Here is a 15,892-nt window from a genome sequence, read left to right as displayed (position 1 = left end):
ATACCAAATGGGCCATGTATCAATGAGCAAACACATCAGTAATAAACATAAGGTCAGCTCAACTGAGCAACCATTCTTTTTGAACAATGATGAAACAAACATCAACCTTACGATATCATCACCAATCTCAGGAGTAATGCTAATACTTCTTCTTCTTATCCTACGAGTGTCTGATGTTGACGCACCATCTGACCTGTAGCATAATAGGAAGATAGAATATATGAACAATTATTAGTGCACAATTGTACACAAACAAGATGAAAATGTAACTCATCAATTTATGCCCCTATAATCCTCATAAACAATTAGAAACATAAAAAATAATATTAAAAAAGCTTTGTTTCAGAGTCAGAAAAAACTAACATAAGTATACACTTGCATTCACAGACAACGGTATAAACTATAAAAGAAAGTCTACCCTGAGATATAGACAAATGATCTCAACAATAGCATTCACTAGTCCACACTTTCGACTCCATTAGGGTAAGAATAATCAAGTAATATATTAATTAAAAGGTAGATAAGTAATCATCATTTCATTAACAATGCAATAGAGTTGCTTTAAGTCAAGATGCAGAAGGCTATTTCTACCATATGTTAAATATAACCATACATTTTTTATAGTAGAATTCACACAACTGATATCCTGTTTCAAAAGGTACAAGTGTCTGGTTTAAACCTTATTTTCTTTCCCCGTTTAGAGGTATGTACTATTATCGCAAAGGATGTTCCAAAGCGAAGGAAAATTATAACAAGAAACTGATTCCCAATTCCATGAAGGAATGTTACATCAATTCATTATATTAATTTTCTTTTAACATTATCAAATCTCACAATTGCAGGATGCATGAGAAATCAGTACTTCATATTATTCTCTAATGCTACAAAACAACTAGAGATTAGCCAAAATGTAATTGCAACAAAGGTCGAGTCTAATACAAAAGAGAATTTTTTCCTGAATTAATAGCTTTACCACATCTCCTAGGAAAAGAAAAGTTCAGAACTGACCCTCCCTGTACGGAATCTACCTTAAGTCACCAGCAGAAAATTTAACTACAGATTTTCAGGTACCAAAAATCAGGAACCACCCAGTTCAGATTCACTGAGACGTTTTCCTCATATTATACTTCTTAAATCCAATTAATATAGATTTAGCCAAGGACCTTTACAGTGCATTTGCCTTCTCGTTTTGAGGGAAAAGACTAGGGTTCAGACTGGGACTTGCACCCCTGATGAAGATTTAGCTTAAAAGAAGTATTCTCAACTGCTTCAGAGACAGTAATAACACTTACAACTAAACTTAAAATATTTAGCTTTAGTGATAACACATTCACAATGCACAGTGTGGGGAATTCCAAAAGACCAAAAGAACTCAACCTCAAAATCAAATCTTACATAAGATTATCTTTTAGCGTGTCTCATTGAAATGCGACAGAAACTTAATCCAGCTTACATCTTTCTCAATGTTTTTGGAGTTAATGATTACCTATTATATATTTCAAGATGGGGGGAATACGGTTTCTCAAAACAAATACTAGTGAAGTCCAAGATCTTTGAGATTCCGGTGGTAGAGTTAGTTCTATTTGCATAGTATAGAGAAGCAAAAAGGATACAAAAGAATTGGTTCTTGGAGTTCCAATTGCGAAGTGGCTGCTGAACACACTGGAAGAGTGTATTTCCTCAGCAGAATGGAAGGGTTTTTATGCAACATCCCACGCCGGTAGTAGTGCTTCAATGCCTAGAAGTCCTCAAATTCTTATGGAAGATATGTGGCAGTAGGAGGGGTGGTGGAAGAAGAGGCTCCATGGTTATCCCCGAAGAGGCGGAGGGTAGGGGATGGAAGAGTTAGCATCAAAGCTCCAAAAGGAATGCTTCAGCATAACGAATGGAGGAAAATGTGACTCAAAACAAATCAAGAATTGCAAACAGATGAAGCTGTGCTTTGAGAAAGAATTTGCAGTCATACATGGAGGCACTGTTTCTTCGAACCAGCTTCAGCCATTGGAGATGTTTATAACAGCAGGAAGGAGATTGTCAGTGAGGGTTGGCTTAGAAGTTGAGAGACTTTGTTCTTGGACACCCGGTGCCAATCAAAAACAAAAAAAAAAAAATGACCGTTGGTGAGTCAAGCAGGAAGTGATGTGCGCCATTTGCCTATAATCACAGAACTTATGTAAAAGAGGGAGGCTCACTATTCAAGGATTCTGAAGAGAAGATGGTGTCTTGTACACAAACTTGGAAGTGTAAAATTGTAACTGCTGAACATAAGGCAAGCGGTCAATGGGTTATTACAAAAGGTGGAATTGGATTTGGGCTCAGGTTTTAAGGAAAAGGGTTTTGGTTCAAAGTTGGGTACAGAAATGAAATATGGGCCTGCGAAACAAAAGGCTGGCCTAGGTGCAAAGATTCTCTTAGGTTAAGAAAGGAAAGATGAAAGCTGAACCCAAAGACCATCCATTTGGCAGGTCAAGAAAGTTGGGTCTGTCTCATTCGAAATAGACTTCACCTCTGGAACTGCTATTCAGCTACTGGTGTCGTCGATCCACCTACCAGAAGTTACACAGAAACCATCATCAGAAGTCAGTGACCTAGGGGTTGGGTCTCGGCCGATGGGGTGTTGACCTCTACTCCAACAGCATTGGAAGAAGCTGAGGAATAGGTCTGTGAATGTGAAAAATGGTATCGGGCAACCGAAGTCAGGGAGAACGAGGAAGAGGGCCTCACAGTGACTTCTCTAGAAGTGGCTAAGATCACTACACATTGAGATGGTGGAAAATGGTGAAGATAAGGAATCGGATGGCGCAACATGGAAAGGGATAGGGACAGAACACATCGCGGCTCTTGTTGGGTGTACTCTTTAGGAGTTTAAGGCTAAAAAGGAGATAGGGGAGCCCATTTCGGTGTCTGAAGTGGTATTGAAAGAGACCAAAGCTCAGATGGACGGTGATGCACCAATGTGGGGGGAGCCTGTGCCCCTACCAGTAAATACAACATTAGGCAGGCATTGGAATGGGTATTAAAAAAAGCCATGGGGCCCAAAGGTGAGTAAGGCTCTCATGTGAGGGTTCTGAAGATCAATTTACAGCTCTTCTTATGGCCAGTGAAGCTGGAGAGTCCCTGTTGTACTCAACCCCTAATTTTACCTCAACCAAGAAAAGGGAGAGAGCTGAAAAGGCTTACTTGGTCAGTGAACTACAAAACAAGAGAAAGGAGCATTAGTCAGGAAAGAAGGTGGTTTTGTGAAGTTCAAAATCACCTCATGGAATGTACGAAGGCTGAACGAGTTGAAAAAGTGACTCAAAATTCGAGATCGCTTCATGATTGGAAAGTTGACATGGTATGTTTACAAGAGACAAAGTTGGAGTTTATTTCCTTAAAAATTATAAGGAGTTTGTGGGGTTGTCACCAAGTGGGTTGGCAATACATTCCTTTCCATTAGAGATCCCGGGGACATCTTGATGATGTGGGACAAAAGGGTGGGGAAAAGATGGAAGAATGCTTGGAGAAATTCACGATGGCTTGCCCATTCAAGAATATTGAGGATGGGTATCAGTAGGCCTTTTTAGCTGTTTGTGGTCCTAATCTAGATAAAACAAGAAGGTTATTATGGGATGAGTTGGAAGAGCCATGTAGCATATGGGATTTACCTTTGTGCATTTGTAATGATTTCAACGTAACTCGGTTTTCGAGTGAATGATTGGGTGCTTCCCGTTCCAATTCAGAAATGGCAGACTTCCCTAACTTCATCTCTGAGCAAGATTTACTAGATTTTCCTCCTGCAAGGGACACCTTTACTCAGTCAAGTTAATTGAGGATCAATAGATTTTTGGCATCCTCTAATTGGGAAGCTCACGATCCAGACCTAAATAAAAAATGACTAACCAGCTTGTGTTCAAGCATGTAGGTCGATCCACCTTTGAACTTGGGCTGACCTCTAAAGCGGCTCAACACTCATCGGGGGCTGACAATCACTAGACGAGGCCACCATAGAATCAACCAATGGAGGAAGGCGAGCCGGTGGCCGGTATCCTAGCCCCGGGGGGGGGGGGGGGGGGGGGTGTTAAATACAACTGACATGGGACTGGTTTTTGACACAGAAAAAGTCAGCTGTACTGTCCAAACCGACGGGAACACTTTTGTTTCACCCTTAGAGAGTGCCATCATTGGAAATGGGTGAGCTTTTGAACCTAGGAAATGACTTAACAGAGGAGTGAGATTGTGAAGAGGATATAGAGGTTACAGGAACCACAAACACCACAATGGCTGTGTTTCAGACGAGTGGGACTGAGGGAGGAGAGTATTGGCAGAGGCTAGGCCTGGCCTCACACATTGTGGGTGTGATAACAACAAGCACATCTACGTGTGAAGATGCTTGCAGGAAAGAACCAAATCCTTTCGTTTCTCTATATCCAAGTAAAAACAGCAGCATCCAGGCTTCAGATTGGGTTCTCCACAAGGCAAAGGAGATTCAGCACTGTGTGGGGATTTCGTGTGATGGTTTCAAGGACCAGTTCATAGCACTCCTTGCAGCTATAGAGGCTGAAAAGACTCATTCTGCATCACCTGGGGAGCTCACATCAACTAAGAAGAGAGCAAAACAGTTAAAAAGACTTGACTAGACGGTAAATGATAAAGCAAGAGAAAAAAGCTCCAACTGTGGAAGATTGAAGGGAAGGGCAGTGGAGGTGGTTTTATGAAACCAAAACTTGTTTCATGGAATGTGAGGGGGCTAAATGAGAAGGAAAAACACCCCAAAGTCAAAAATCAGCTTCGTAAATGGAAGATAGACATTGTATGTTTGTAAGAAATGAAAAGGCATTTATCTCCCTTTGCATTATTAGGAGTATGTGAGGTTGTTACCAAGTGGGGTGGCATTACCATCCAATGGAGTGTCAGGAGGCCTTTAGTGATGTGAGATAAAAGAATGGTGGAAAAGATAGATGATTGCTTGGGAGACTTTATGGTAGCTGGCTCGTTTAAGAATGTCATGGATGGATATCAATGGGCCTTTGCAGGAGTTTATGGACCTAATCTAGATCGCACAAGAAGCTTTTTATGGGATGTGCTGGCTGATCTAAGCAGCATATGGGACCTACCTTGGTGTATTGGTGGTGAATTCAATGTCACTCGACGGTTCTAACCCACCAATGGTAGACTACTCTAACTTCATCTCTAAACAAAATTTACTAGATAATCCTCTTGCAGGCAGTTCATTCACTTGGTCAAGCAACTGAGAACACCCTTCTTGGTCAAGGCTTGATAGATTTTTAATTTCATCGGATTGGAAGGCAACTATCTGGACCTTCTTCAAAAGAGACTCCCCAGGTTGTGTTTGGATCACTTTCCCATCATCCTAGATTGTAGAGGTCTTTGTAGAGGCCCAAGGTACTTCAAGTTTGAGAAAATGTGGTTGAAGTTAGAGGAATTTCTTGGCAAAATCCGAAAATGATGGTCATCTTACCATTTTTATGGAAATCCCAGCTATATCTTGGCTTGCAAATTTAAGTCCCTAAAGAAAGGTTTGAAGGTGTGGAATCAGCGAGTGTTTGGCGATGTGGAAGGACAAAAAAATACTCTTTTGGAGTAAGTCAAGAGATGGGAGGGAGTGGAAGAGGAGAGGGAACCATTTGAAGCTGGGAGGGCTTGTAAAACTCGAGTGACTATGGATATTGAACAGGTTTTTTTTTTGGAAAAAATATCTTGGAGACAAAAATCGCGAGCATTATGGTTGAAGAAAGGGGACAGATGCATCAAGTTTTTCCATCAGGTGGCTTGCTCACATAGAAGAAGCAATGCTATAGAGATTTTAATAAATGGGGTGGCTTCCTCTAGCCAAACCGAGATCGTAGATCACATTGTCACTTACTATGAGAGTGTGCTTTCGGAACAATTTTCTTGCAGACCAAGACTAGATGGGGGATTGCTTTTGACGTCCTTGATTCATGGGAAATGGAACAACTCGAAAGGCTGTTTGACAAGTTAGAGGTTAGTCAAGGAAGATGTCATGGGGGTCTTCCATGAATTCCATGAGAATGGAAGGTTTGAAAAAAAGCCTAAATGCAACTTTTATAGCGCTCATTCCTAAAAAGCCTAGCACTATAGAGGTAAAATATTATCATCACATCAACATGGTGGGCGGGTTAAACAAAATTCTATCCAAAGTATTATTAGCAAATGGATTGAGCAAAGTGTTGGAGAAATTAATATCAAAGCCTCAAAATGCTTTTGTCAAAGGTAGGCAAATCCTCGACGGTACTTATTGCCAACGAATGTCTGGATAGTCGAATCAAGTCAGGAGAGCCGGGAATTTTGTGCAAGCTGGATATGGAAGAAGCCTATGATCATGTCAATTGGAGATTTTTACTTTATATGCTCAAGAGATGTGGCTTTGGTATGAAGTGGCATACATAGATCCATTACTATATCTCTACGCCTTGTTTCTCTATTTGGTGAATGTCACACGCCAAAAGGCTTCTTTAAAAGCTCACGAGGATTGAGACAAGGAGACCCTCTATCTCCACTACTTTTTGTCATTGTGATGGAAGCTTTCAGTAACATGATTTCAAGTGTCATGGAGGATGGATTCATAACTGGATTCTTAGTGGGGGAAGCAATCACTAACTAGTTCGCTGAACATATCTCATTTCTTATTCGTCGATGATACCTTAATCTTTTATGGGGCTAGACATGATCAAATTCGAGCCTTGAGGGCTCTCCTATTATGCTTTGAAGCTGCATCGAGGTTGAAGATGAACTTGGCCAAGTCAGAATTAGTGTCAATGGGGAACGTTCCTAATGTGGAGAGTATGGCATCCATTTTGGGGTATAAGATATCTCAACTACCCCTCTGTAAAAGTGGGGGAGAGTCGGTGGATCACCTTCTCCTGCATTGTGATATAGCCGGAACACTATGGAATGAGGTATTTACTCGACTAGACATGGCATGGGTTATGCCGAAGACGGTGAAGACAGCTTTGGCGAGTTGGCCAAATTTAAGAGGAAGGCAACCAATCAAAGCAATGTGGAAGATGATTCCTCTATGCATTATGTGGTGCTTATGGCAGGAGCGCAATGAGAGGACTTTTGAAGACCGAGAAAGATCCTTAGAGGAACTAAAAGTTTTATTTTTCAGAACTCTTTGTAGTTGGGCCATAGCTGTGGATTTCAATGGCATGGTTTTTCATGATTTTCTTGTCTCTAATGTGCCTACCTAGTTAGGGCATTAGACTAGTGTAACTGGCTTTGCCTTTCTTTGATCAATATATTTATTTATTCATCAAAAAAAAGATATCTCAACTACCCCTGAAATATCTTGGCCTCCCGTTGGGTGCTACGTTCAAATCGAAATCTATTTGGGACAATGTTCTAGAAAAAATGGAGATGAAATTAGCTACTTGGAAGAGGATGTATTTATCTAAAGGGGGTAGGGCGACCCTAACCAAAAGCACTCTTTCCAATTTACCAACTTACTTCCTCTCATTATTTCCTCTCACCACCAAGGTGGCTCATTGCATGGAAAATCTTCAACATGATTTCTTCTTTTTTTTTTTGGGGGGGGGGGGGGGGGGGGTGTTAATTACAAGCTTAAATTCCACTTGGTAAAATGGGCTGCAATTTGCTCTCCCATTAAAGAATGAGGTTTGGGAATCTGAAACTTGAAATCTTTCAACAAAGCCTTGCTTGGGAAATGGTTATGGAGATATCACTATGTACGGGGGGGGGGGGGGGGGGGGGGGGGGGGGGGGGGGGGGGCCTTGTTGAGAACCGTCATCACATTGAAGCATGGGGAACCATGGGGAGGGTAGTGTTCTAATGAGGTGAGCGGGCCTTATGGAGTGTGGTTATGGAATCACATAAAAGAGGTTGGGACACATATGCAGTAAATATTCACATTACTGTGGGTAACAGATTGAAGGTCAAATTTTGGCATGATGTATGGTGCAGCGATGGGGCATTCAAGGAAGTTTATCCACAAGTTTATGGCTTAGCAAGAATGAAAGAAGCCTCGATTGCAGATCTATGAATCGTCTCTAATGGTCTTCCCCAATGGAATGTTACATTCCTTAGAGATGCAAAAAATTGGAAAATTGATGTTTTTTCGGCATTCTTTGATCTTGTGTACTCCACCCATTTGCCAAGGGGAGGAGAAGACAAGATATTTTGGTGCCCTTCTAAGAAAGGCATATTCACAGTCCAATCTTTCTACCACACCATGACCACGCACAAATAAATACATTTAAATGGAAGAGAATTTGGAAGACAAAGACAACTCTAAAGGCAGCATTTTTTTTATGGACGGCTTTTTTGGGGAAGATTCTCACTCTAGATAACTTGAAGAAACTTTGAATCAAAGTCATGGTGCAAGAAGAGCAGAGAGTTCGTTGATCCTCTATTACTTCATTATGAGATTGCCACGACTTTGTGGAATTAAGTTTGTGCTCATTTGGGATTAGCTTGAGTGATAGTGAGAAGGGTAAGTGCCTCCTAGCTTCTTGGAGAGGCATTTGGGGCAACTCTCAAATTGCATCCATATAGAAGATGGTAACAATATTCCTATGGTCATGCATTTGGAGGAAGAGGAATGATAGAAGCTTTGAAGACCAAGAGCAGTCAATGGATGAGCTTAGAACTTTGTTTTTCAATACTTTACTCCATTGGTTGATTGTAATTGATTTTCTTGGCATGACCTTCCATGATTTCCTTGTATCATTAAACTAGCGTGCTTAGGCATTGCTTTTGTATATGTCCTATATACTTGGACTTTTGCCTACTCTTTTTATTAATAAAAATTTTCTTTGCCAATCAAAAAAAAAAAAAAAAAAAAAATTATGTGAATCACACACCAATGGGCTTTTTTAAAAGCTATTGGGGCTTGAGACAGGGGACAAGGCGACCTTCTATCCCCATTATTATTAGTTTTCTTTATGAAAGCTTTTAGCAAGATGATCTTGGGTGTTGTGGTAGGTGGATTTCTATCTAGATTCTCCATGGGCTCTCAAGTCTCAACATATCTCATCTTTTATTCACCGATGACACCCTAATCTTTCATGGGGCCAACCATGATCATATTTGAGCATCGCAGGCTCTCCTGATTTATGTTGAAGCCATTCCTAAATTGAAAGTGAACCTGGCCAAGCCAGAAGTTGTTCATCTCTATTCCTGCTTCCCACTAAGATGGCCCATTGCATGGGGAAACTTCAAAGAGATTTCTTAAGGGGAGATGGATGATGAGTCTAAATTTCACCTAGTGAAATGGGCCACGATATGTTCACCATCCACTATGAGAAAGGGAGTTCACCATCAGCTCATTCTACAAATCCCTTAGTATGCATAACGCAAGCCCATTCTTGTGAAAGAGCATTTGAACGACAAAGGCTCCCTTAAGAGCAATATTCTTTGAATAAATTGCATCCTTAGAGAAGCTCCTCACATTAGGCAACTTAAGGAAATGCCAAATCATTGTCATGGGTTTGTGTTTCATGTGCAATAAGAGTGGGGAGCCCGTCACATTAGGCAACTTAAGGAAGTGCCAAATCATTGTCATGGGTTTGTGTTTCATGTGCAATAAGAGTGGGGAGCCCGTTATCATCTACTACTTTACTACAAGTTTGCCATGACCTTATGGAATGAATTCTTTGCCAAGGTGGGATGAGCTTGAGTGATGCCGAGAAGGGATATTGATCTCCTAGCATCATGGAGAGGCCTTCAAGGCAATTCACAGGTTGTCAATGCATGAGCTTAGAACTTTCTTTTTTAATACTTTACTCCATTTGTCAATTGTAAACGATTTTAACGACATGAACTTTCTTGAGTTTCCTGTATCACTAGATTATCATGCATAGGTGATTCTCTTGTATGTGTCTCATGTACTTGGGCTCTTATCTACTTTTATTATCAATAAAATTATGTTTACCAATGAAAAAAAATGTCTTAGTAATAACATTTCCAATACCCAAGAAATTCATTAGAGGAATTACTAGTGATCCTTATTCATAAGATAAAATGAGATCATAGAGAGGTAAGAACCTTGATGAAGTCATGTCATCAGCATAATCTCTAAATAATTTTCTATCACCACTAAGCATAGACCGTCCACATGCTCGAAATGAAAGATGCTTGGGACTGAAAACCAAAAGCATTTGAAATATAGAAACATACAAAAAATTTTATTAGTATATTCATATTTATAAGTATATTTATTATATGTTCATACACAAATATCTAAATATATAAACTCATACACTGCAAATACCAAATATTAACTTTTCACATTAGCTAAAAAGTAGACTTTCTGGACCACCTACACATGCCCGAGCAATAATTTCACATAACAACCAGCAGATCATGTGGAGCAACTAAGGAGAAAAAAATTGTAGAGTGTCTGGGTTTGTCTGCATTTGCATGCATGCTAGCACTTGTGCGCAAGAACTTCCATAGGTGTCAGTGTGAGCACATGACGTTTTGCAGGACCAATGAAACTGACTCTTGACAATCAAGAACAACAACCTATAACCCACACAGATTTATATTTCCCATTAAAAAAAGAGGAAATTGACAAATTTAAGTGGTGAACAGAATTTACAAGACCAAGAATCCAGAAATTAAAATAATCCAACTTTAACCAAAATTTTGACCACATATATGAGACTACAATTTTTCAACTCTGACCATTGCAAGTTTGAGAAGTAACTTGTGAATGAAGATGCTTTAAAGATAAAGAGCGATCTTTTGAAGATCTTCGCTATTTTTTCTTTTCTTCTTTGAGTTTGTGGGCTAGGATCTTTGTAAGGAATGATGATAATCTACTGAATCTATTTCTATCGTAGTTTCCTGCTTTCTAGTGTGTAGTAGGTATTTCCTTTATATACTTCCTGTGTACTTGGGCTGTCCCTATGCTTGGTAATAAAATTCTTATTAACTATCAAAAAACAAAAAAAAAAAAAAACTTGTGAATATTATTCTTGTACTTCAACCATCTAGTAAAGTAATCAAAAATCTATCCATGTGTTAAAAAGGGCAAAATACATGATTAACTTCTGGAGTACTCTAATATCCAACCACATTCTGTAGTAACAAAAGATTCCACCTAATTTTTGTAGGACTAGCACAAAAATCTTTCAAGAGGAGCATGTTTATTTTTCGACAACTGCAAGTTCAAGATGTAATTTGGCGAATGTTATTATTGTATATCATTTATCTAGTCAAGAATTGAAAACTGATCCATGCCTTAGAAGGGAAAATACATTAATTACTTCTGGAGCACCCTAATATCCACCTAGATTCTGAAAAGTAAAAAAAACTCCCACCTGCTTTTTGTAGGACGCACAAAAATTCTTTCAAGAGGATGTATTTATTTTTATCCCTTAAGAATAAATCACTGATGTGGCCAAGTCCACTAGCATGATGATCCATCAGCTCCACAGCCACTAGGCTATCCATCAAAAGGTGGTTAACTGACTAATTATCCCGTTCACACGATCACACCAGTTAAAATATATATAAATATATATATATATATCTATATATATGTTCCCTTTTAATCAAATTCTTACAGGTCAAACACTTTTCTGATGCACTCAGGCAAATAGAGATGTTTAATGTCAAGATACGGTCCAATCAAGTTCATCATCCCCTGTCCTTGCACTCTAACTTCATATAGCTTTGCTAAGAACTCAATCATCAGCAAAGGATATTGAACTTTTTCACACAAAATAAAACCGAAGAATTGGTAAATAATGAGTTAATCCTAAAAAGGGGGATTAAAAAACCTGGAACTAGCAGTTCGCTGTTCAACAATGGCCTTTCGGCGGCTGCGTCGCCAAAATGCATTCGCAATGTTGGGTGCACTATGCGACAAACTGATAGAATTGACCAAAACAAGATTTAATGGCAAACGTCTCATGGTACACTTTATAATGGCTTTTAATCAAACAGATATTCTAACAAATAATAGGATTTTGAATGGAAAAAAGAAAATCATTGCAGAAGCCATTCATTAATCTGCAACTACCATTACCTCAATTTACTCTCAATAGACTTATTTGATTGCAAAATCATATTTCTCAATGAAGGACCAGTTACATTTGACGACGCTTCAAATTTCCGATGGAACAGAAGGCTATCCTCTTTTTCAGCACTGTGGCACAAGAAACAAGAATAATAATGACCTAACCAGCTTTAGAGAGCATGTATGGAGAAAAACATTTTTTTTATATGCAAGAACCAAAGATCTGAACATCAAACAACATCATCTAACCTGTCAGGATCTACTCTCTCTGAAAGGCCAAAAAGTGGACTATTTGGTTCAAGTGGTGAATCACAGGAGTCGTTTTCTGCTGAATCACTCTCCCCGGTTGCAGATATATGGGTCATAAAAATTGCCTTGGTAGATCGTGGTATCAGCTTCCCAGGACACCGCATAAGATCAACCAATAGTTCCATAGAGTTCAGCACAACTATAACAGACATATGCTTATAGGAATCTGCACACTCAACAACCCCTTCATTTGGCAAACCCTGATCAAAATAATGAAAAAAAAAAACAGACAAGACCTTCCAGATATTAGAAATTATGATCAGCAATCAAACATACTTTCACATTATCTGCACAAAACAGTTTAGCAAACCAAAAGAAACTAAAAGCTTACCACCATAAGCCTACTTTCGAGACCTACAGTATCTGCCAGAACTTTAAATAAGATTGCTCTAGGACGGCATGAACCTTGCTTTGTTTGCCCCAGCATCTGAATGCCTCGATTCTCAAACACGTGAGAGGTTTCTTCTAGTGCAGCTTTTGCTGGACTTTCCAAATTTGGTCGTTCGTAAACATCAGCCACCTGTGTCAAAATACATTCATTTTGGTGAAACAAAATAATAATTACATTGTCACATAATAGTGGTTGATCTTACCACATATATCATCATCAATCAAAAATTGGGATCAGGGATAATTTGTCAAATCAAAGAGAAAAATAAATGCTTATGGTATATGGTGATCCCAGTGATGGCTGAGAAACAAAATCCTTTACCAAATTAGCATATTGAGATTATATAACAATAAAAACAATGCAGCTTGTTATAAGAAGTCCACACCTTGACACCCACACATGAACAAAATATTCAACTCAATCAACAAATACAAACCAATATGAATTATTTGGAATAAAAGAATAAGCAGCACACATCCACAACCAAGCAACTATGCTTGCCATCACATCTAAGTTTCCATCGTCAAAAACATCAATTGTTTGACACTCTTAAGTGCTACCAGAAAACATAATAGAATGGCTTAGGAAAGTGTAAAACATAAGAATGAATGAATTGTTAAACACTTAAGTGATTCTTGGCACAAGAGTTGAGAAAATTCTCACCAATCCAGCAATCTTTTTTATCATTGCAGGTGGATTTGAGTTCAGCCCTTTCACCAGTGTCACAATCAGATGCTTCAGCAGAGATAGCTTTCTATCTTTCTCGCTATCAACAAGAATGATATCAGCTTTAAAACCCTCTCCGCCCAAAGCGTGGAGCTCATCCAGAGTAGGAATAGCATCAAAAAGCTCCTTCAGCCTTTTCTCCTGTACATGGTTTTATGCCAACAACTTATACCAAATTTTGAAACTAGACATTTAGCATAAAACCAGACAAATCAAGCACTGGTTTCATCTGAAAGATAGCCAAAATATGTAGATAACAGAATAGGGTCATCATCCAGTGCTAGAATAAAAGTGAAAATGCCATATTACCAGAGAAAATTAATACATGTGACCATTTTCACGTCATCATTCATTGACAATGAATATACATGTCTTTGACAAATTTTAATAATAGACATCAACTCTAGAATAGTCTTCTGGCCCTCCAATGAAAGATTATTAATAACCTTTTTTTTTTTTTTTTGGATGGGAAGATCATTAATAGCTTAAGTAGGAATGTATATGATAAAATCTTTTCATTATAAATAATAGAATTAACTAAAAATAAATGGACACCATAGTACTTGAAGACAAAATATAGAAATGCAAAGGGAAAATGAAAGAAGAAAAGGCTTTAATTTACATAGTTTTAAATCTCCAATAAAGAAAATGAAGACTTTCTTCCATAAGTAATAAGATTTCATTAAAAGCACTGAGGAGCACAACCCTAGTACACAACAAATATATTAGAGAAGAAAAAATATAGTTGCAAGCACAACTGTGCACTAATATGTGCACCAATCTAATGTGATTGGTCAAAAAGTAGATTCTATTTAAAACAGTGCTAATTTAAATTTTGAATATGAAGGAATCAGTATTGGTATGCAGATTAGTACGCGACTTTGCTTGTACGTAGCAAAACTCATCAGAGAATACCTATCTAGGAGAGAGAAAAATAGAAATTCGGAAATTTTTAAAAGCTAGAAAAAATAAAAGAATCAAACTATCATGAGCTTCTATCCATTTATAAAGAGAGTTTTAAAAACGTTCTTTTTCAGCTCTCCCACCGGATCTTACCTACCTTCAAAAGTCTGTGCACTCTATTCTCTTGAAACACACCACATTAAACATAAAGGAGCCGGCCTACACACCACCAAAATATTGCCATGCCCCTATCGTCCTGCCCAACTAACCTACTCCTCTCATGCCCTCTTAGGCATTAACCCAATCAAAACCAAACCTCTCAAAAATCAAACACCATAAATCTCTCACAACATCAAAATGTAGAAGAAGATGATCAATAGACTCCTCGTTCCTCTTACACATACAGCAACAACTCACCACAATCATGTACTGCTTCCTCAAATTATCTAATCGTCCTTACATCTCCTAATATCACCATCCACACACACACACAAACACTCTTGAAGGAGCTTTCACTCTCAAAATGCTCTTCCAAGTAAATGGGGAGCCCATTGGCAATATTATGACTGTTGAGTACTGTGGAGTCTGGTCCACACAGCTCAAGCAGAGAGGCATTGGCTGCTCGAGCGAAGTCAGGCACAGTTGAATGCTTGATATCAGCTCGACAATGAGCTCGAGCGGATGTGGGAAGGGAGTTCACTCGACGCGCGTTCGACACGCCGCTCGAGCGAACATGTATTTTACATGGATCTAGGGTTTTTTCCGCCATTTGACTATATATATGATTATTATATCATATGGCCATACTGTAGCACACTGTAGACATACAGTAATCGACCCACCATTGTATTGTGTGATTTCTCAAGTAATAAAAATCCTCTGCAGCTCCCGTGGACATAGGCAATTTGCCGAACCACGTAAATCTTGTCTTGTGTATGATTGTTTTCTCGTTCATATTATTTTTCACTTTATTGTCATCGCTTTTCACAACAATTAGTATCAAGAGCCAAGGTTCAGGTATGAGGGAAAACGATGGCTGGAGATGAAATGAAGGTATCGGGGATCGAGAAGTTTGATGGCATAGATTTTAGATACTGGAGGATACAGATAGAGGACTACCTCTATGGGAAGAAAATCCATCTTCCACTATTGGGAAAGCGACCGGAAAAGATGGATGAGACTGATTGGAACCTGTTGGATTGACAGGTTTTGGGGGTTATTCGATTAACCCTGTCGAGATCCGTTGCACACAACGTCATAAAGGAGAAGACGACTACGGATCTCATGGCTGCTTTTTCAGGTATGTATGAAAAGCTGTCAACGAATAACAAGGTACATTTGATGAAAAAGTTATTCAATTTGAAGATGGCAAATGATATGTCTGTTGCACAACATCTGAATGATTTTAATACTATCACAAATCAATTGTCGTCGGTTGAAATTGAATTTGATGATGAGATACGTGCACTAATACTACTGACTTCATTGCCAAATAGTTGGGAAGCCATGAGAATGGCTGTCAGTAATTCTGCTGCTAAATCTAAGTTGAAATATGA

General features: G+C 38.8%; 1 protein-coding gene across 9 annotated transcripts in view; it reads right to left on the bottom strand.

The window, feature by feature from the left end:
• The window catches only part of LOC122304176 (serine/threonine-protein kinase EDR1), a 37,012-nt gene that overhangs the window by 11,377 nt on the left and 9,743 nt on the right, over positions 1–15,892 (bottom strand). For 7 of the 9 annotated variants that reach the window (XM_043116275.1, XM_043116279.1, XM_043116278.1 and 4 more), the window contains 7 exons: positions 13,371–13,574; positions 12,648–12,836; positions 12,257–12,516; positions 12,017–12,136; positions 11,769–11,858; positions 10,027–10,122; positions 107–193 (listed from right to left, as the gene is read on the bottom strand). In XM_043116275.1, the coding sequence (XP_042972209.1) occupies positions 107–193; positions 10,027–10,122; positions 11,769–11,858; positions 12,017–12,136; positions 12,257–12,516; positions 12,648–12,836; positions 13,371–13,574 (1,046 nt within the window). The remainder of the gene's footprint in view (positions 1–106; positions 194–10,026; positions 10,123–11,768; positions 11,859–12,016; positions 12,137–12,256; positions 12,517–12,647; positions 12,837–13,370; positions 13,575–15,892) is intronic. The other 2 variants (XM_043116281.1, XM_043116282.1) reach the window with 2 other exon arrangements.

Source organism: Carya illinoinensis, chromosome 3, assembly GCF_018687715.1.
Source record: "Carya illinoinensis cultivar Pawnee chromosome 3, C.illinoinensisPawnee_v1, whole genome shotgun sequence".
NCBI classification, from domain to species: Eukaryota; Viridiplantae; Streptophyta; class Magnoliopsida; order Fagales; family Juglandaceae; genus Carya; species Carya illinoinensis.
This window is presented reverse-complemented; position numbering and strand designations above follow the sequence as displayed.